The sequence below is a fragment of the Protomyctophum parallelum genome (assembly GCF_964188405.1).
Source record: "Protomyctophum parallelum genome assembly, chromosome: 19".
NCBI classification, from domain to species: domain Eukaryota; kingdom Metazoa; phylum Chordata; class Actinopteri; order Myctophiformes; family Myctophidae; genus Protomyctophum; species Protomyctophum parallelum.
The window spans coordinates 41234073-41257873 of record NC_139717.1 but is presented as its reverse complement, the minus strand read 5'-3'; the positions used below and the strand labels follow the sequence as shown (position 1 = coordinate 41257873).

The 23801-nt window shown below is 44.2% G+C and overlaps 1 protein-coding gene across 1 annotated transcript in view; it reads right to left on the bottom strand.

Annotated features, from left to right (window-relative positions):
* plcb1l (phospholipase C beta 1-like) overlaps positions 1-10641 on the bottom strand; it is a 229104-nt gene extending 218463 nt beyond the window's left edge. The window contains exon 1 of the mRNA XM_083790186.1: positions 10231-10641. Coding sequence (XP_083646312.1) covers positions 10231-10329 — 99 coding nt within the window. The 5' untranslated portion in view covers positions 10330-10641. The remainder of the gene's footprint in view (positions 1-10230) is intronic.
* Between the last annotated feature and the right edge of the window lie 13160 nt (positions 10642-23801).

Here is a 23801-nt window from a genome sequence, read left to right as displayed (position 1 = left end):
TACTCTCCCGGCCTATGCCAACCTGGGGAGAGCCCCGAACGGAGCTCATGCATGCTTCCTTCAAGTGAGCAGGTTTCTTGTACTCCTAAATAAATGAAATAAATGTGTCTTAAGTTTAAGTATCGGCACTTTGGCTATCAGTGTGTGCGGCAACTTTCTTGTTCCTTCAAACATCGGTTTACTCTCCCGTGTGGACCGGTGCGTTAAGCATCCTCGTGCACAGAATTCAACAAGACACACACACACACACACACACACACACACACACACACACACACACACACACACACACAGTCACACACACAAGTATCCTGTCAGCAACCAGCATGACCCAGTGTCCAGGTTTAAGTGCTGTGTGCAGGTCAACCTGTGTACTGCACACAAGCTTCGCTTCAGTAAACTGATAACATCACAGAGCAGTGGCGAGTGATTCCATCTAGTCTGCCGGCCGTGACAAGAAGAACCAATGGGAAGGTTTGTGTGTGTGTGTGTGTGTGTGTGTGTGTGTGTGTGTGTGTGTGTGTGTGTGTGTGTGTGTGTGTGTGTGTGTGTGTGTGTGTGTGTGTGTGTGTGTGTGTGTGTGTGTGTGTGCGTGCGTGCGTGTGTGTGCGCGAGCGCGCGTGTGGAGTTGTTGCTGAAGGCTGATGTCCTCTCCACTTTCCCAGATCCCATAGTCCTAACAGATTGGCAGCACGAGCACCAATCCCACACACACTCACGCACACACGCACACATGCGCGCACACGCATGCACACACACACACACACACACACACACACACACACACAGACCCTGAGGCACACATGGCAACGGCAGATATTATTGGATGTTTCTATAAAAAGAACGAGGCTTTCCTTTTTATCCCCCTCCTGGTCGTCCATAATGGCCAGGGTTCATGTGAACAGCAGCTCATTGTCTGACGGAACACAGGGGCAGACACACCCACTGGACACAGTGAGGAAGTATCTCCTCCGTGATGCCTCTGATCGCAGACCCGGTCGGGATTTCGAATGTCGCCAAGCCACGCTTAACCCATTCTGACCGGGCACCCATTTTGGTGTCAGCATCATGTTATGCTTTAGCTATTTAAAAATAGCAGATCTACAAGCTCATATCGCGCCACCGAGTGGCGCGATACGAGCTTGTAGGTCTGCTATTTTTGAAAAATCGAAGAGCGACTGACATTTTTAGAATCTGATCTCAGGTCAGAATGGGTTCATCAGACCAGTGTGTGTCCGGCGGAAACCTCGTATGAATCTGATCTCAGGTCAGAATGGGTTAACGTGACACCTCAGCTATGGCTGTGCCCAGGGCACCCCCTCAGTGGATTCTTCTATAGGCTCTATAATGCACAGTAGCCATGTTGGAAAGAAATTGGGCCTCTTCCTTACTTCCTTCACAGGTCTTACCAATTTCTCTAATGACAGCTCTGTTCCATGTTGAGTGGTTCTCTTCTTTTTGATTTCAAGGACCTCCCATAACTCTGAGGGAGAGTGTACAAATGGAACCAAATGGATCTGTAATTATATTAGGGTTGTCCCGATCGGATCGGATGATCGGAAATCGGCTCCGATCACATGATTTTCAAAAGATGGGAATCGGGGAGAAAAGATCAGATTCTTAATTGTCTAATCTCAAAGAAAGATGTATAAGCAATGGGATTTTGTAAAAAACTGTTGTGTTTATGCTGGTTGTTTTCCTTCTGGTCCCAGTCAGAGATCATCAAACAAAGACTAGTCACATTCAGAGGCGTGAAAGACAACTATTATGAAAACAAAGGAAATGCAACCCCCGCTATGCATGATTGCATAGGTGTCTACTCTGTAGTACTCTCTGAATGAGAGAGATACACTTTTAAGAGTTTTAACTTCAGTTCTATAAGCTGTAGAACTGTATTCACTCTAATTAACCAATACATCTTTATTTTTGCTATGTTTCCATGCTTTCATGCTTTTCAAAATACACAATGACAGTCATTCTAATTAAAGTATAGTCACATTTGTTTTGCCTTTCAAAAATGTAAAGGCAACACAACAGACTACACTAGAGTGACATATATTAGGATATTTGCTAATGTGATATATGGCATAAGTGTTATATAAAAGATCGAATCAGGGAAGATCGGTATCGGTGTGTGACGTCTCAAAATCAAACGATCGGAATAGATATAGTAGTATATAATAGTAAAGTATCTGTATGGTATGTTGGTATCGTGGCTCTCTGCCTTTTGTCGCTTCGGGGTCTCTCTGGGACTTTTGGGCTTTCGAGGAGTATCATCTCTACTTTACTTTAATGAGCCAATCAGAGGCTCGTGGTGGGAACCCGCTGCACCTGCTCTGCACTGTGATGGACCGCTATTGATTTCTGTGGCTTCATGGAGCCATGGCGAGTGAGGGGCTAGAACTGACACAATATAAAAGAGAGAGAGAGAGAGAGAGAGAGAGAGAGAGTTGAAGGGAGAAGAAATAAATGAAAAGGGTGATCAGAGAGGCGCAAAACGGCTGCTCCGTTTGATGCCTGGAAAGGGGACAGCCGGGGGCATCAGAGGGCGTTTTGACGGAGCGGCGTTCCCCATGGCAACGAACGCGCCATATACCCGTAAAGTCCATTATAGATGGGAGAAGAATCGCTTCGGATTACTTTCGCAATGATTGACCCCGCACGTTTGTTACAGGCCTGATTGGACAGTCAAAGCCGCAGCTCACGAGCGGCTGGATGACATGCGGCATACTGTTAGCCAACGGTATATATCCCATTCTGACCTGAGATCAGATTCATACGAGGTTTCCGCCGGACACACACTGGTCTGATGAACCCATTCTGACCTGAGATCAGATTCTAAAAATGTCAGTCGCTCTTCGATTTTTCAAAAATAGCAGACCTACAAGCTCGTATCGCGCCACTCGGTGGCGCGATATGAGCTTGTAGATCTGCTATTTTTCAATAGATAAAGCATGACATGATGCTGACACCAAAATGGGTGCCCGGTCAGAATGGGATATACTGTGGCTCAGGGGTGTCCAAAGTGTGACCCGCAGGCCCGAATGCGGCCCTGGGCCGAATTTTACACGGCCCACAGGTTCATACTTGGGACATTGCGATTACGTGGTCGACACAGTCATCACTCCCTCCCTAAATACTCTAGTCTTGATGTACACGTGTGTGTGTAGCCTATGTGTGTATGGTACTCCGTCCTAACCCCTGACTTAATTGTGGCTCTGCTAATAATGTTACAAATGGACTGGAGGAACGCCTCGTCCTCCATCCCTCATGATGATTTAAATTGCCCTGGGATAACTTCATAAAATGATAATGATAACGTGGATGGCATAAATTGTAATGAGGCTATTCTACTTCCCAAAAATCACGGCTAGCATTCCTCCAGTGGCAAATAATGGATTCTTTGACTGGCCCCTTATATTGTGGAGAGAGAGAGAGAGAGAGAGAGAGAGAGAGAGAGAGAGAGAAAGAGGAAGGAGGAGACGGAGAGGGGGGTAGAGACAGAGGGAGGGAGAGAGAGGTGAAAATGTAGAGAAAGAAGTGAAGAAAGAGTGATAACTAATAATGTGAGAGAGCAGTCATTTCCACAGCAAACACATTATGCCATTATGAGCTTCAGCATGGATTGTCTCATGAGTCATGAGTGTATGTAAAAAGGAAACATAGTGTATAAAAGTGCTATATCAATTTGCAGATTACACATTGGACACTGTCACATTTGTATTGACTATTTGATCATTATCCCATTCTGACCGGGCACCCATTTTGGTGTTAGCATAATGTTATGCTTTAGCTATTTAAAAATAGCAGATCTACAAGCTCATATCGCGCCACCGAGTGGCGCGATACGAGCTTGTAGGTCTGCTATTTTTGAAAAATCGAAGAGCGACTGACATTTTTAGAATCTGATCTCAGGTCAGAATGGGTTCATCAGACCAGTGTGTGTCCGGCGGAAACCTCGTATGAATCTGATCTCAGGTCAGAATGGGTTAAACATCACCTGCAAACGTCAGGGCAAAAGTGAGAGGAACGAGCCGGCAGCATCCCCGCTAGTGAAGCGAAAACCTTCCGCTACATATCCCAGGTCGATTTGTTTACCTGGGATCCCATAGTTACAAATGTACAGATTGTCTTTTGATTTAGACTGATTCTGGTTTACCTATGATTACCTAGATTGCAACGGCACTACACTGTCTCAGTCTCTCTATGTGTGCGTCTACCTTGCTTACTGTAATTCGCTCTGGATAAAGGTGTCTGAATGCCTCAATTATATATTTTTTTAAATTGTAGCACTAGCAGCAGACAGTCAGGTGAAGGCAGAGGAATGATGTGTGTGTGATTATTTATTAGACATAATGAAGGGTTCATATCAGCCTATAGTATTTCTCCAGCATTTGCAGGCTGAGACTGGCTTACATGCCAATGCTAAATGCAGTAAATGCTGTAACTAATATCTTCTCCATGACACAAGTCATTTCCACCGCTCTGGGAGGGATCCTTTTCCTATGGTTCTGTATAGCATTGGTTCTCAAAGTGGGTCCGGGTAGTGCTGCACGATTCTTGCTCAAATGAGAATCTCCATTTTCCTCCACAAGAATTGAGATCACGATTCTCACACGATTCTCATTTAGCATTAAAAGAAATCACACCCGTGTGAACTGAGTGGTGCAACTCCCCCCCCCCCCCCCCCCCCTCTCTCTCTCTCATTCTATCTCTCCCTCTCTCATTAGCAGGCAACAGTGCAGCACTATCTCTCTCTCTGTTTCTGGCACAACAGCGCCCCTATTGGTACTCATAGTCATACTGGTGCTCATAGTCACATAGGTTAACACGGACATAGTCACATAGGTGAACACGGACATTGCTATTCCTTGGAGTGGTTGCACCACTCAAAAATGTAAACAAAAACATAAGAGTAACTAAAATGAATTAGACAGCCAACTAGTGCTGCACGATTCTTCACGATGCTTCACAAAATGAGATTGCATAGGTGTCTGAATCTTACCCCAGCAAAGGTAGGCAATATAGCATCACAATACGTTTAACCACTTTATCCATTTATACGTTTGGCTATTCAGACTGCAAGCTCATACTGCTCATTTTAAATCATTTCGAATTTTGTTTAACCCATTCTGAACGGGCACCCATTTTGGTGTCAGCATCATGTTATGCTTTAGCTATTTAAAAATAGCAGATCTACAAGCTCATATCGCGCCACTGAGTGGCGCGATACGAGCTTGTAGGTCTGCTATTTTTGAAAAAAATCGAAGAACGACTGACATTTTTTAGAATCTGATCTCAGGTCAGAATGGGTTCGTCAGACCAGCGTGTGTCCGGCGGAAACCTCGCATGAATCTGATCTCAGGTCAGAATGGGTTAACACAAATCTTCCCTTCTGGGGATCCCTGGCACAAAGCATTTTCAAATGGGGGTCCGCGGTCAAGTACACACCAATGTGGGGGTCCTTGGCAAAAAAAAGGTTTGAGAACTACTGTCGTATACGATCAAACAACTTGTGAGAGTCCGCTTTGCACCGGTCTGACCCTTTGATAGTGGATGTGAGAAGCTACAGTATGACCTTGATAGCAGCCGAGCCGTGATATGCTGTTATTCTGCGGTGTGAAACCATCAGGATGTTTCTCCACCAGTGTGCCACTATAGTGATGGCATGTGTGTGTTCCATGCATGGGAAATGTTTATTAAATGTTAACTTAAAACTAATTATGCTGTACTGTCTGTACCTTTGCTCAATGCATCAACGAATATCTTTGAAATACTATTTCATGTAAATATCAAACAACAGAGAAACAGCTGAAGAGAAGTGTCATTGCAGCTGTTGCCACCATTCATCCCAGGCTGCAAAAACACGCAGCAGAGAATAAAGGTGGCATACCACGTTCAAGTTTCACATGGATGGGTAAAATAAACAAATGATAATTCGAACTCGAAGAGGCAACTTCATAAATCACGAAAATCACTGAACCATAAACCACTTTGCCCGCGTTCGTTGTGGCCTACTTTAGAGCTTCAGTTATGCAGACATGCTATAAATGTCACACCAACAATAAAATGTGTAAACAGTCTAATAGTACTGTGTGCACAGTGCACCCATCCAGAGTGCAAAAGCTCATAAATGGTAGAAAAGTTCAATATTATATATATTGAACTTCATTGAACAAGTTTGAAGGGTAAAAACAAACAAATGATGATTCAAACATGCAAAATAAGTGTCACTGCATGAGGTTAGAAAATAAATAACTTTATAAAAAGCGTGTGTGTGTGTGTAGGCGGGAGGGGCTTAGGATCATCAGAAATATATCGCTAAAAATATAATTAAAAATAAAATATAAATGTTATGCATTCTTGCAACTATATGAACTATGCCATAACAATCCAATCGGTAGACTTACAAAATTACCTGAATATGCTAGAGAAGCCACACTTCTGTACACACTCAGTCTGGTTTTAATAAACATGGATTACTCGTAATGTCATGAAGTACAATTATCAATATGTTTCCTTATTTAAATAACACGTAAAGAAATCACACGTATTCTAAGCCAGCCTCTTACATAGCCTATATAAAAAAGGAAATAAAACACATTACCTCCCATCTTGTATTTAATGTGTTATTTTTCAATCTCGTAAATCTCTATCACGCTTCTAACCTCATGACTTATGCATGTCCAATTTATTCTCTGTGAGCATTCCGCCAATTAAGTCAAATTCCTCCGATGTGTGAACTTCCTTGTCCAATTAAGCGGATATAATTATCTAATTAAAATCGGCGCACAGGCTTCATCAAATCGAAATCAGGGGTTGTGTAAACACAATGATTTGTTCTGCACCTTCTCCCCAGAATGCAGCAGTAATGTGCACAATAAAATCCTGAGGGTTAATTTATAGATTTGTAACTCTGACCCGCAAATTGATATCTATTTGGCCGCTGACCCCCATCTGATTCTGGGCAACAAACAAAACACTCAAGTGCACAGAAGCCTACAGCAGTCCACCTCAGCCAAACCTCCAGACAACAAGCCATCCTAAAATATCACCACTTGACTGTAGCTTGCTAATATATTGATATACAAATTTTGCTGGGGACCCCTTGGAACCCCTGGGGGTCCCCAGACCCCACTTTGAAAACCACTACCTTACGGGTCCATTTGGTTACATTTGTACACTCTCAAGAGTTAAGTGAACACATGAGGCTTTCACTGTGTATATGCAGGGAAAATGGGTACTGGCAGGGCTTGACATCAAGGCTTGTCCTGTTGTCCAGGACAAGTAATAAATCTTCCCGGACAAGTGCATTACAATTTTACTTGTCCGTTGGACAAGTGACTCTTGGTTTCACTTTTTCTGTGACGCTCCTAGCTATTGTCTTTGTGAATCTTGTGGAAAAGTGGCAATATTTTACTTATCACACGTTATCTGGCATTCAAATGGATATGACAATATCTGACTCTATAAGTCTTAGGAATGAATTACTGGGTGAGTACCACGCAGTGCTACAAGTTTAAATGCAGACGAGGTCAGTCTGCTAACCCATCGATGGCTGTGTATTTGGAATACATGAAATATAAGATAAGACAGACATTCGAGAGCTAAACCAAGAATATTCATCTAATATTCAAACATGTATTCACCAAAACTAACTTGCAGATAATTGATTTAAAATGTATTTCTGTGTGCTTGTGCTTCGGATAAGTAACTTTTGTGGCCGGACAAGTGAATGGGAAATGTACTTGTCCGAAGGACAAGAGCATCAAAAAGTTAATGTCAAGCCCTGGTACTGGCCTGACACATTTGAGCGAGACAGAAAACTATGACGGGCAGAAAAACAACATCATTCAACCACAATGTCTCAGTGACTGTTATTCTGTCTACTGTGCCCCCTCCCTCCCTCCCTCTCTCTAGTTCTTTCCATGGATTCATAGGAAGAGGAAAGAAGGAAGGAAGGACTGTATAAAGAAATAAAACAGAGAAAGTATTGGGGTGTGTGTGTGTGTGTGTGTGTGTGTGTGTGTGTGTGTGTGTGTGTGTGTGTGTGTGTGTGTGTGTGTGTGTGTGTGTGTGTGTGTGTGTGTGTGTGTGTAAATGTCCATGGCAGGCAGGAAAGGTCTGGTTGGCATCGGGGCCTAGAGATAGGCCCACACACACACACCACATGAGAGCTAGCAACACCGATGGATCACTGCACACGGAAGGGAAACACACACACACACACACACACACACACACACACACACACACACACACACACACACACACACACACACACACACACACACACACACACACACACACACACACACACACACACACCCACCTCACTCCCCCATCACACAACATACCCATACAGTATGTTGCTCGGTTGTAATTACAACTTAAGTACTCGGGATCTCTCACTGTCACCTCCATGAAAGATTGATGAGTGATGTAACGTAGCAGTGCGTGTGTGTGTGCGCGTTTAAGATCACGCCCGCTCACATCTGTGCCATGTTCTGCACCGTCTGCGCCAACCAAAATAAGACTGTTTACATGTCACCGGTCACCTGCACACTGCCACAAAGTTTACTATGAAAACCTGAAAAACCTGTCAGTCCGTCATGCCTCGTGACACGCTCTATATATGGCCAATACAGAATTGTGGTTCTCAACCTCTTCAGGCAGTGACCCCCCCCCCCCCCCCGCCCACCCCCAAATAATCAGACAAGCACTTGGAATTGTAGGAGTTGAGACATTACATTTAGTTGGTTCTAGCTCGGTTCCAGCTGTTTTCAAAATGTTTGCCTCTTTCTCATTGACAATTTGGGCCAATGTTTGACTAGTTTTTGAGTACTATATAGTATACAGGTTTAATGTTTGTTTTTTGTTCAATGTTTGTTTTAAAAACGCCATTGAAGGGAGAATTTACATCATCTTGTAATCTAACACAAACATTTATGCCATTAACAATAAAGATAATTTACCTAATCATAGCAACCTGAGTTAGACTTATTACTATAGCACCCCTCACTTCACGCGGTTGTGGCATTATGGCATTATGGCATTATTTTAAGGTCTTAAAAGTCCTTAAATTGTCACTTTTCTCTCATCTGGGGACCCCCCAAAATCACGACAGACACACACACACACACACACACACACACACACACACACAACCTTGGCTTGTTTCAAATAACGCCAGCACAGCTCAATCAAGGTGAAGAACAGGTGGGCACAGAAGTCCTCTTTGTTTCACAGAAATCAGAGAGGACCTTTATTTCTACATAGGCCGCGATTGGCAGGGAATCATAATACGGATCCTATACTGTTCACATTACATGAGGCAAGGATGGGGAAGGCGGGGTGCAGACTGCAGAACTGTGCAGTCATTCAAATAAAATAAATATAATAGCTTAATAGTGAGCAGCAGAGGTGATTTGCACAGCTGTGGGCCTATATGTGTATCTTAATAGCCCAATAATAATAAGCTTACCCAACAGCAGTGAGCAATCAATTTTAATCAAGGTCATGTCATGGCTGCAGGCTGCCAGCAGTGGAGAGACTGATGATCACAATAAAGGCATGGTGTTATAATTCAACTCTGCTTCAAAGCTATTAGGATTCCTGTGTTGCGTTTTTTTGCTTAATTAATTACGGCCAATTGATTGAACGCGTTCCCAGAAGGAGGCAGGGCAGCAGGGAAAGACAACAACCCAAGTTTAAAAAATGTTTGATTTATTTTAATTCAATGAGCTGCTCTCTCTCTCGCTCGCTCGCAGTGCACGCACGCGTGGGCGCATACGCGTGCATGGGCGCGCGCGTAAAAAAAACGGAAAACGTAAACAAAAACACGGAACTCATTTTTATGTACTGTCTTTTGTTTTAGCCTACCGGGTACTTTCTCTTTTTCGCCCTCACTGACATGACATGGCATGTGTGGCAGCAGTCCATTCTAGAGGACGGCGTTAGACAGTAGCATGAGCAGGTTGTTGTGTAATAATGTATGCATTGTGTCGACTGGGAGTAGAAAGAAAGAAAAACAGACAGTCAGTCAGAAACCCAGTTCTATGGCCAGAAAGCATGCCGCAATTAAACACCCCGTTTGGGTCTTATTGGTCGGTCGTTGTATCATGAGTCATGACAAGGACCGCTCTGTCAGTCAGTCACATCACGCCTGCATGCAGTCATGCACTTTATATTTATTTATATTATTCCACAGTGTCAGTGTAGTGTACTCACATCATCCCATTTCATAAATTTGTTGCCCTTGCTCAGGCTCTCCGGGACGGACACAGGCTTCAGCTGCAGTGCGTGAACTCCAGGCTGCGCTCCTGCCATTGGCTCATCTACTTCTCTGGTCTGGAACAACGGTCAATGTCTTCCTCTGTCCTTCCTTCCTTCTATATATATATATATATATATATCCCCTTTCCAACGTGTCTACAAAGTAAATAAATGACTTGTTGCCGTTTGTTTTCTCTCTTAACGACAACAGGCTAACCGGTTATTAAGCGTGTACTCGAGCCTCTTGTCTCATGCCCTCTCGTCTCGGTCGGTGGTGTTGGAGCTCTCCAGACGCACTGGAACTGAAAGGCAGCGACATGCAGGCTCGGGGCTCCGCGACGCAGCCAGAGCGGAGGGGAGAGGAGAGGCAGTCTGGACGAGGCGAGGTGCTGAACTGAACTGAACTGAACTGAGCGGAGCGGCGGACTGTCTTCACGTTTTAACAACAACATACACACACACGGTCAAATTGCGGGGATGGATGGATGGGTTCGATGCTCGCTGGCCACCAGCGCCCCCCAGCGGATGAGGTAAATCAGTGGTTTTCAACCTTATCAATAAAAGGTCCATTATTTATTCGGCATTTGATCCACAGACCACCATGAGATTTTGCCTCTCAGACTCCCAAACTAAAGGATATTTTGTTGTTGCATATATGGTGTCCAGTTCCATGCTGTATTTGATGTTGGTAGATGGTACATTACATAGGAGAGATAACAGGTTGGTCAAAATCAATTATTTTACTTTCTCTAATTGTGTAGAGTTCTTGTAAACTAACCGTAAACGGGTCCATTTGGTTTCATTTTACAATCTCAAGTTGTCTCTCAACAGTAAAGATCTATCATCTCATCTATAAGGGTCCATTTGGTTACCAACACTCCATCATTTAGTTGGGGACCACCTGGATCACTGGTGGACCATGGTCCCCGGACCACTGGTTGAAAACCACTGAGGTAAATGATCAAGAGAGGCCAGTGAAAACGGATTGCTTGCTACACTACTACAGTACACTAGCCTGGCTAGTAAACAGTACACAGCATAGGTAGGTGGGATTGTGAAAGGGCGGTCTGGTTGGCCAGTGGCAGTGTGGGACGCAGACAATGGCGTGCACAGATAGACACTAGGGGGTGCTAGAGCACCCCCTGCCCTTTTGGCAATTTTTCTCTTAAAAAAAAAAAAAAAAAAAAAACGTTTTTTTTTTTTTTTTTTTAATATTGATAAAAAACGCTTCTACTATATTATTTAGGCCCCCACAATCTAAAGCTATGTTTCTATGTCAGTGGTTCTTCGATTAAAGAAAAATAGCAGACCTACAAGCTCGTAGCGCGCCACCGGCGCGCTATGAGCTTGTAGATCTGCTATTTTTCAATAGCTAAAGCACCAAAATGGGTTCCCGCCCCAAAATGTGCTGCACAAGGTGCCCTTTTTTCACTTGAGCACCTGCCCCTCTAAATGTCTGTGCACGCCACTGGACGCAGACGCAATGTTGAATGCTTTACTAGCCTATACCTATACTGTATTGTGAAACGGCAAGGGCCAGTCAGTGATTTTCAACATAACCATCATGATCACGCCATGCACTCCATGGGCTCCAGAGTTTCAGTTATCCCTATACCTACCATAGGCTTCTCAAAGGAATACTGGATGACAGACCATAATTGGACTGGAATGAATTGGAATTAAAAAGGTTGAGAATCCTGAAATTATGAGGGGCACAAACATTATTAAACATAGGCTATGCATGTATTTATATAGGTGTTGTGTAACAAAAATGTAAAGTGATTGTCTGGAGAGAAAAAAAACAAAATCATGCAATGACACTGATTGAACATCATCATTGTGAATCTGCTTCACACAAGTGCAAAATGTCACTGTTCTGATCATATCTGTGTTATGACTGTCACCGTGCAAGGGAAAATATGATCTATCTCTAAAACATATTTATCTAAGGCTCTCCAATCCTTGATCTGATCTGACTTGAAAGAGAGCAGCCCATCTCTCTCTCTATCTCTCTCTCTCTCTCTCTCTCTCTCTAAACGGACATTAATGCCATGTCCCCGGGCCACAATATGCCTCTGTATTTCTGTCCAAAGTTCTGTGAGTGAAAACAGAATCATGCGTCACGGCAGGACTTTTAGGTATTTTGTTTTCCCGAGTTTATGTTTATTTCTTGAGTTTTACTTTGCGGTGAAAATAACAGATTAAAAAACGGAGCCCTCTGGCTTTGGCTTTGTGCCGCACACAGTTTAATCTAGTCTGACATTACTGTATCCAAAAAGAGGACTATACTCTTGGACAAATGCCTCCATGTTCGTCTGTCTCTGTGTCTGCGGGCCAGTTTGACAGGCCGGACGGAGCCAACCGGCGGACATGTCAAACATTCAGTTCAACCATGCAGTGCAGTTTTCTGACAGACAGCTTTCATGTCCATCCCAAATGGAGCCTTTGTGAGTTTGCCTGTTGACTGTGATAAGCATTGACAGGGGGGACCAATCTTTGTACAGGCAGTTAGTTGCATTGAATGACAGCTCTGGGAAGGGAAAGATGATGGATGAGAGAGATGGATGGGGGGGAGAGGGAGAGGGGATGTGAGGGAATGATGGGGAGGAAGTGGTTGAGAGATCGAGGGAGGAACAGGATGCGAGCGGGAAAGAACAATGACTGGCATGGCAGGAGTGGCAGAGTGCGAGACAGAGAGGGATATAAAAAACATATTTGACAAAAAAAGAAAAGATTGAAACATGTAACGTCGTCTGCCTTGGTCAAAAACAATGTTCATCAGAGACAACATTTTCCAGAACATTTTCAGTGCAATAATTGTCCAGGGATCTGATTCTGTCCCGCCGATTTGTCTTGGAGAGCTAGAGAAGCAAAAGTTGTTTACGCTGTGAGTGAGGTCACTGTTCCTCGTTGACAAGACTGTCTCACATTTCTCTTCACTTTATTCCCATTCCGTCCCTCCTCTTCTTCAACGTCTGCCCCCGAGTTTCATCTTCTTCGAAAACGAATAGCCTTATCCGTCTCAAAGCACTCACACTGAGCATTTCCCCACTTATCCCCACTCAGAGAATCAGTAACGTTTATGCATTTAAACGGATGAATTGTGTTATGTCTCTTTTTGAAAGGACTGGACGGATCAGAAATATATGAGACAGAAATGATGGACGAAAATGTACTAGCTGAGTGAGGCCATGCAGGGCCCCCCGTCGACCCACCCAAATGAGCCGAGTGTTCATTTTACCCTGAACACTGCGGGACTTTACTGTGCTTGTTCTCATTGAGAGGCACTGTTCTGGTGGTCCTCTCAGGAGAAATGGCAGTGAGTTAAGTGAAGCCAAACCGATTGAGGTTGGGTTTAGGAAGGATTAGAGGTTAGGTTTAGGGGTTAACATGGGGTTACAGTTATGCCTGATTTATACTTAGTTGCGTGCCAGTGACGATCACAACGCACTGCTATGTACAGCTTTAGGGTTATCCTCCTATATTCCACAATTGCCTTAAGGGAGGATCATTGCATCATCATGACGTAAAATAGAACCTATGCCCTATTTGCTCAGACACTATGACGTACAATTCTCTACAATGGGTTTGTGTAAGAGTAGACGAAGTGTGTGGATGGTAACTAGAAGCTGGATGTAGATGGGGCTAGCACCCCTCCAAAAGGACTGTGTTGTCTGACCTCAATGTGTCATCATGGCATGCATCAGGCGCAAACAAATAAGTCAGCTCCATATAATGGGCATATCAACGTGCCATATATGGGCATTTACTGATGACTTCAGGAATCTCATAATATGGGCATAAAAGGGACACTGACAATAGAGATCTTCGTATATGGGCATATCAGTCGGCTCGACGGTGCAACTGATGTGAGTAGCGCCCGAACCTCTTGTGGTTAACAATTGCACCCAAAAAATGGCATTCATAAAATCGTAAAGTGTGTGTGTGTGTGTGTGTGACTGTGTGTGTGTGTGTGTGTGTGTGTGTGTGTGTGTGTGTGTGTGTGTGTGTGTGTGTGTGTGTGTGTGTGTGTGTGTGCGTGTGTGTGTGTGTGTGTGTGCGTGTGCATGTGTGTGTGTGTGTGCATGTGTGTTGGTGCGTGGGTTAAATTAAAAAAGACAGGAGAGGATATGGCTCAATATGGCAGGCTATCTGAGAGTCCTGGACATGATGAGGAGCAGGTGCTCTCAAATGACTGCCTTCTGGAGCTTTCATGATCAATGCCAATTCAATACTTAGCATACTGTCACGCAGGTGGGAATTAGGGACTCTGCCAAACCATGTTGTATCAGAATTCATTTTTTTACCGTATACCGTAAGTTAAAGCTCTATATTCTGATAGTAATCTTGTATGAGTCCTACTACTCCCCCGTAGACGCCCCACATGGTAACTCTCATTTATCTACCATTTTGGACCCCAGAGCTAGGGCTGGGTGGCATACACGTCACATACCATAAGTAATGTATGAAAGTATGCATGCAGACATAGAAAGCGTACGTGCGCTCCTCACTCCAAACGCACAAGAAAGTACTGTCTCCTGCTTTACTCAACACACTAGCACAGGGATTCTCAAACCGTGGTGTGTGCACCCCATTGGGTGCAGATGCAGAAGCTGCCTCTAGGGGCTGCGTGACATTAGTAGTGACGTACATTTCTCAGAACTTTGACCTGGCGCCAAACAAATTCGTTAGTAGGTCAGTTCACTTTTTTAATTTTAAGCATATTCAAGTGTATTCCATCACTGGTATAACGTGTATGGTAATATTTTACTGCACCAAACTGGTGTACATCTCACTTCACAATCACCTACAGTCTATCTACATAGCAATGATTGCTAATGGGATATAAAGCAATTGAGCACTAGTCTTATTTTAACAAAACAATACTAGTAAGACGCCCTGAGGGCGAGAAGTGACCTCGCCCTAATATATAGCCTAATACTGTTTCATTGTAAATGTGACCTACTGTACGGTCGCAATAACTTACACTCTTTAACCAGCGGACCACCAGCCCTTACTGTACATACACTATAACAAGTCACCTGTTCTCCTGTCAAGAAGCAAGAGATATCATGGGCTCGTTGTCTATATGGAATATCAACACGAATCTAAAGGAGGCTTCATGGTTTGGTTTAGTGCAGTCACATTATCACTACCTTGTTAACCCACCTATCCCTATTCTGGGGGAAATGTGATGCGCTGTGAGCTTGTAGATCAGCTTTTTTCAGTGAAGAGATTTGGTGTTTGGCGAAAGAGAAGAATGAGCTGACCTAAAATAGAGCCTTAAGTTGTCGGACACCGGCCAACTAATTGTATCTAGGTAATACCCACATGGGTCGAAACGTTGTTAGTGTTACTCCAAATACAATTTCTACTCAGCCACAGACAGACTGCCTTTCTTCATCATTGTATGTATTTTTTGTTCAGCACCTGTGGAAGTCTCCAATTTGGTGTCTATTTCAGTTATCTGGACTTTATATGGGCTGTGGGCATCAGTAACTATATGAATACTGTATATGGGCCATTGGGGTAGCCTACAGGGCCCAGTCGGGACTGAGAAAAGGCAGAGGGGCCTGATTACACTACTGTATCTGTTGCCTGCAATGTCCTTTATGTGAACAGAACAACATTGAGTAAAAGTAATATATTAGCCCCACCTAGTGGTTCTCTGTTGCTATTGCACTTTAGGATGCCATTGTGCCAAATTTGAGGCAGAGATTGTCACAGCTCACGGTAAAGAATAATGGTGCTATGCTGTAGCTGTAGATATGTGCAATACATATTTGGTTGCTTCAGTTTATTACAACAGCATGTTGCGCAGGTCTGGGAGTAATTGTCATAACATGTTTTGTTACTTCATACTTCAACAAGTTAACATTTCTGAAAATTAGGGTGTTTCACGTGTTGGAAAGCATGACGGGAAATAAATCAATCTTATTTTAATCAGTTATAGCAAGATGAATATATAGATATACTACACTTTACCGAGTGAATACACAGTAGAATCTTCAGTGTTCGTATAACTCAGCTAGTACCACATTTTGGGATGAACTGGACCAGTAACAGTAACATCCTCATTGTAAATGTATTCATTACAGTACAAATCTTTACGTACGTTCTCTGAGTTAAGCTTGACCGTACTGTACATTTTAACAAAGGGTTCTCATCTCATCCACCTGCATATGAGGGGGAAACACGTTCAGTCTCAATGCTCACTCAAAAGGCATCCGTGCTATTTATGAGAGCACGGTTGCACTTACTACTGTATGTTATGAGGCCATCAGCCCAGGGATTCAAAATGGGTGCAGTTCAAAGCGCTCCTCTCCCACTCATACTTATAAAACAGTGAGTAAGAACTGGCAGGGCCTAACTACTACTTAGCGAATACGAGCTCTTCAAAGGCCCGAGGGATGTGGTTTTGGAGCCTATAAAAAGACAGAGGCCTTTCATGTTGGGGAGTTTCAAGGCCTTTCACGCGACAACAAGTTGCACATTTCGCCAACAGAGGGCGCCGTGGCATAACTTTAAAACCGCCAGCACCCAGCTCAACCCACCCAAACACCCCCCAACCCCCCCACCCGACCCCCACCCGGGTAGCTCTCCTCTGCTTACGATTAGGTATAATCTTTCGCTCAAGGTTCAGTAACTTCATTGTCCATTCAGCCCCGAATTCCTCCATAGTAACTAACATAACACGGAACATGTGCGCTGGAAAACGATATGTTAAAAACTTAACAGCTTGCAGAGAGCGGGGGCCCGGAGACTATACGGTTGAGGTCAAATTATGAGTTTAAGGCAAAAAAAAAAAAAGAAAAGAAAAGAAAAACAGAAAAAGAAAAAGAAAAGAAGCCTTTCCCCCGGTGTGTGCGCCGACGTGAAAACGCATGTTATTTTGTGACATTTCTCACACCTGGAGCGCTGTGGCATTCTTGTGGGAGGCGAGACAGATGAGGTTTGACCGTTTCGTCCCCCCCCCCCCCCCCCCTGTCTCTTTCTTTTCTGTCACTGCGGTAACCAAACACCTCTACCGCTGCTATTGTCTTATCTCAGATTGAAAGGGGGTGTTGGGGGGGGTGCTGATCTGGGCAGGTGTTCTCGCCTTCAGGCTACAGACTTCAGAAATGAGGAAAGTACAGGGTGGGAGTTGGAATGAAAGGGAGCGCGTATACACAATAAAAAATCCTGAGTGTCGATTTAACTGTGAGCACATTCACACACCATGCAATGCACGCACACGCACGCACACAAACACACACAAACACACTCGCACCATCTACACCCAGACAGGCACCCACGCAAAACACACACACACACACACACACACACTAAACACACATGTACAAATGCACGCACAAACACACACTCAGACACACGTCTGAGAGTGTTGCAAGATCACACAGCCCATGCTGTTACACGCAGTGTAAACATGTCGGAGGGTGTGTATTAAATACTCATTACATAGGGACTGGGTAGGTCTCTGGGAGAGACAGAGAGAGAGTGGGAGAGAAAACAATCAAACCTGCCGGGGGAGAAGGGAGAGAAGGGGGGGGCTCTCCCAGTGTAATTCAAGTTCAATAAGTGACCCCTGACCTCGCCTTAACTCAGGTTACAGAGTGTCGCTGAGACAGATTATAGGAGCTGTTACCTCACAGCTGTGGATACTATACCACTCTACAGGAGCGCTAGGTACACACACGCACGCGCGCGCACACACACATGTATGCACAGTTTGCACACATACACACACATGCTTGCACGCACACACACACACTCTACAGGAGCGCTAGGTACACACACGCACGCGCGCACACACACATGTATGCACAGTTTGCACACATACACACACATGCTTGCACGCACACACACACACACACACACACACATGCATGCATGCACACACACACACACACACACACACACACACACACACACGCACGCCCCCACGCACGCGCGCACACACACACACACACACACGGATGCATGAACAGTCACACACATAGTCGGGCATGTATGCACACACGGCAAGCACACATAGAAACAGACATGCACACGCGCACGCACACACACACACACACACACACACATGCTTGAGCAAATATAAATAGACATGCACACATTCGCAGTTTCGCACAGAAATGCATAAACCTGTTCACTCTTACACACACACACACATACACACACACACACACACACACACACACACACATACACACACACACACCGACTCACCAAGACATCAAAGGTCAGATGTTAACGTCAGCAAACATTAGTCATTATTGGACATTGAGCGGGCAACAAAGATGTCAGTTTCCTGACTTGCGTGTGCTTTTTTGGGGTTGTGATGTCAAGAAACCACGGCGTGAGGGTCACACAGGACCTCTTTCAGCCAGACAGACACACGAAACACACAGTTCACCTGCAGGGCCGCAGGTGGGCCAGTTTCACTGTGTCACAAGGACCTCATTACCTGCCTTGTCAATCCAATCACAGAGGTGGAAAAACACACACACACACACACACTTCAAAATTACGTACAGAATGAATGCCGAAATCGAACTCGCAACCATTATTGTTTTTGAGACCGCTCGCTTTTATGTGGCGCAAACATCCCTCAACCGTCACTTTACAATCATGCCATCTGTACGGAGATACAGACTTTTGAGACGCGAATACATTTGTTTTATTTTTGTCCACTACTAGGCCATTGCAGTGCCAAACAAACTGCCTGGCTGATATGTTGTTTGAGTGCTCTGACTGGTGGTGGGGTCTATGTATTGTCTTTGTCTTCATATTGTCGTTGTGTGTTTTTGTGAAGTGGAATATCCCTTGAAAGACTTGATTATGATTTTGAACTATATGACAGCGCTGCCTTTTCAAAGGTGAACACTGGAGTTAGATGTTACACCTGACCAACGCATCGTTGCTGTCGGGAGGAAACCACCTAAGTCCATTTTTGAGGCTTTTGTTATTGTTTCTTTTTTTTATAAATCGGTGCTATTGAACACCCTTTACATATGTGTGTTAAAACAATATTGAACCAATGAAAAGTATTAAAAAGTGCTTCAGCAAAACCTCTCAACTCCATTTGACCCTCACTCAAACTGCCAAAGTAATTGACAATATATAAAGTCACAACACCAACTTTGATGAGGAAGTATTGCTTTATTTTCAAAATATAAGGTTTTCTTCACTTCCTGAAAGTTTTATATTTTTCATTTTCTGAAAAATTAACATTTTGGAGTTAGGTCGGTTTCTTCCCGACAGCAGAGATATAAAGTATGCAGTGCGGGTTGTTGCAGTAATGTTATTCAGTTATGTGCAATGGTGGAGGTCTGAAGGTATTCTCATTACAACCAAATTCACCTGGTGCCTTCACTAATTGCTCTGCACCGTCCTGGGTTGCGGTGTGCTAATTAGTGCGTTCAATGTGAAAACAGTGTGCACCGCCACCGTTTCACTACGGTTTACAGACATGTTTACTTGAGGAGGCCGGGCTCTCGATGGCGTACATTTGATTTGAGGGCCATTTTCTCTCACTTGGCGGTGTGTGTGGCAGAGGTGATACACCAATCAGCAGTGACGTCTATATTTTGCCCCCCGTCACATTAATTATAGGAAGCACACACAATAGATCCAACTAAAGTCTGTTCCAAATGCATCCACTCAAGTCAGTAGTATATGCAACAATTGAAGGCATTTTAGACTTGAACCGAAGAAAATAAAATACATTATATAATGGTACATATTACATCTATGTCACATAATATAAACTATATACTCACACTGTATACCCTTCACCTTAAATGTTTACCGTGTCATCCTGAAATGTGAGGCAAATGTTGGATCACTAAGTAAAGGAACGCCAGTTTCCGCATGCCCCTCGACGGGGATGTCCTCTGGATGGCAAGGTCAGTGACTGCAACATTGAACGTATTGTCAGCTTTCTCAGCTGCCACATTTGCAACACTTGCATAACACAACAGGTTGTTCAACGCACCACTGTAAATACATGTTTTGCTACCGCGAGGCTGACCTGTGGCCCCAGGTGAAGTGCAGCACAGACAGTATAATTCAATACCACGTGCCACTAATGTTTGTATATCTCAGTAGACTAGTTGTTTGAAATAATTCAGTACATGAACCTTTGAAGTGAACTTAGACCAGGACCAATGAATTAAGGCAACAGAGATGGCTATGGGATGTCTTTTTAAAAGGGATATCTTTATTGGTTATATGCATTTTTCTTTGTCTGTTCCCCGTTAGGGTGCAGCTGGTTGGGCATGGTCACAGTCAGTGTTGAGTGTGGGGGTGTGTGACTGAATGACTGCAATTTTTCAACACCTCGCTTTATTTGCGCAATTGTGCTCGGAAATATGAAAATCATAAACCTTTCATCGCCAAAAAGCTGTGCGTGGATGATTATTATTGTGCAATATTACGGTATTGCTTTCAAAGCTAAAAGGCACCGCTCTTCTGGAGTTAGGAATTAATAACATAACATAACAACATAATGATTCATTTACTGAGCCGGGTTCCCTCCGCCACATGGCTCTAAGCTGGAGACTTCCAGAGAGGAGGCCAGTGGAAGGGCTGTAGATGCCATGGCTGTGGCCGCAGCCTAAAAATGGTTCCTCCTATCCCATGCTGTGTTAGCATAACCACGGTCACATGTCAGAGCGGGAGAAACGGAGGGAGAGAGAGAGAGAGAGAGAAAGAGGTATAGAGACACCAAAAGAGAGAAAAACAGACTGACTGACAGACACACACACACACACACACAGACACAGAGAGAAACAAGCAGAGGTAGAATGACGAAAACAGAGAACTGTAAAAAAAGACACATATAGACAGAGAATGAAAAGGAGATGGAGGGGAGAGGGAAGTCTAGTTGCTGAATGCTAGCTCTGTATTAACAGAGTCACACAATGGACTGTGATGTGGATTCAGTTGAACAAACTTCTCTTAAGCAGGACGATTCAACTGTCCCTTCCGGGCATCTATTCCTTCCATTGTATGATGCAACAGTAGATGGGGCTACAGGTCTGCAATACCACAACACAGAACCACAGCCTGTTTAAACCTATAACATTGTTTCCCCCCCCTCTTTTATTTTTCTTTATTTCTATCCTCCCTCCACTCTGACCCCCCCCCCCCTCCCCCCCTCCTTCCTTCCTTCTCTTTCTCACTTTCTCCAACTCTTAGCCAGTCCCTACGGACGCAATATTTATGGATTGGTAAAACCAGCGGAGGGTGGGGAGTTGACCAACATATCAAGTGTCGAGGCCTTGTCAGAAGGCCCTAAATTTGCATCATTACGACTCATCCTCTGGGGAGCCGGCTTGGAGCTAATTCAAACCATCTCTGCACAGCTGGAACCGTGAAGTGGTTCCTCTCCGACCAGGCGGAGGAGAGACGTAAAAAAAACCAGGGAGAGAAAAATGTTTGGAGGCCTCTTCGACCATTTATTGTTTTGAGAGTTACTGTTCGCTCCTACAGCGTTCCCCCCTCCTCCCCTCCATGCCGTAAAGTTACACAATGTCCGATTGTCACTCGTTGATAATTTAAAAAAAAAGACAGAATTCTATCTTGGGACAAAGCGAAAGGCATCGTTGTGTCATAATGAAAACCAGGATTTGTCAGGACCCCCCCCCCCCCCACACACACACACACACACACACAGTCACATACCCTAACTCCTAACCCCCATACTGTGACTTAACCGTGTTTGTTATGATTAGATTGGCCAATCAGCAATGCACAAAGGGGTCTATTGTCCACGGCCCACTGCTGTGGCTCAGCTCTGGAGAGGGTGTAAAACACCCCATGTCCATGCTCCGATAGCCATCTGCAGCTGAAACCCTCCAAGTGCAGCGACAACCACTGCTGACAAAAGCAAAAAAAATGCTCAACCGAGCTCAGGGTGTGCCGTGCAGTGTGCACCCCCAACCACCAGCCCACCCACCCCCACCCACTCAACCACCCACCCACCCACCCACCCCCACCAACTCAACCACCCGCCCACCCAGCCCCACCCACTCAACCACCCACCGCTGGGTTTTAAGGGCATGGATTAGGTGGAGGTAAGCTGGTCATAGGTCTGTGTGCAGCCTAAGGCCAGGTGGGGGAGTCATATGGATCGGGCTTTTGTGCTGCGGTAGAGCATTTTCTTTTGCCCCTTCTGCCTCAAGTGGGCCTAAATCCATTTAAGAAAGAAAATGTTGATGTTTACATCCTAGCTGTGACCCCCATATGGCCCCTCGTCTCTCGGGCATTCCAGCCATAGCTGTGACATCTCGCTAAGCTTGAGGACAGCAGCAGGATAGGCAAAACAACGCTTAATCACAGCCACAGGGCACCTCCATGATAACAAAGCCACCCCGCCAACCCCTGTGTGTGTTTGTATGTGTTCCCTGGTGCGTGCATAGGTGTTTGTGTGTGTGTTAGTGTTCTCGGTATAGGGAGGGGGGGGTGTTACAAGCACACGCTTGTAAGTGTGTGTGTGTGTGTGTGCGTGTGCATGTCAGGTAGCCAGGATACAAACCATGTACAACCCAGATTCGGCACAAACAAGGGACTAAATTATTTTCGCTCCTATGCCACCAAAATGTGGAACACCCTACCAACAGTCATTAAGACATGTGAATCCCTTGACTCCTTCAAAACCGCTCTCAAAGGGCACCTACGGACGGCTGCAATTCGAAACTGGCCCCCGTAAAATTGGAATCCCCCCCCCTTTGTTTTCCCCCTCACTGTATATGTTTCTTTTCCCTTTTTACCTCCTTTATGATGAATTCCTGTTCTGTTCTGTTCTTTGGCTATATAGAAGTGTCTATTTGTACGTCTCTAAATGTTTTGATGAATTGAACAAGGTGGACCCTCTTGTAAACAAGTGTAATGCTTTATTGGGTCTCACAGTTAACTGTTAACAGTTAACAGTTAACTCACAGTTAACTGTCTTTTGTATTGAGTTGTGCTTGAAATGTACTGTAATTCTGCAAACTGTTAATAAATATTTCAATCAATAGTGTGTGTGTGTGTGTGTGTGTGTGTGTGTGTGTACGCATATGTGCATGCTGCGTGTTAATCAGCAAGCAGATATGTGTGTGTGTGTGCAGAGATGGGCAAAATACATTGAAAATGTATTTTGATACAAAATACAAATACTGGGTCAAAAAATTTATCTAAATACAAAATACATCTTCAATCCCAGCGAAATACAAATTACAAAATACAAAAAAAGTATTTCAAATACGTATTTCAAATACATGTATTTCAAATACTGCCCATCTCTGATGGGCAAAATACATTGAAAATGTATTTTGATACAAAATACTAAATACTGGGTCAAAAAATGTATCTAAATACAAAATACATCTCATTTCTTCCATCCCAGCGAAATACAAAATACAAAATACAAAAAAGTATTTCAAATACGTATTTCAAATACATGTATTTCAAATACTGCCCATCTCTGTGTGTGTGTGTGTGTGTGTGTGTGTGTGTGTGCATGAGTTTGTACTCCTCCA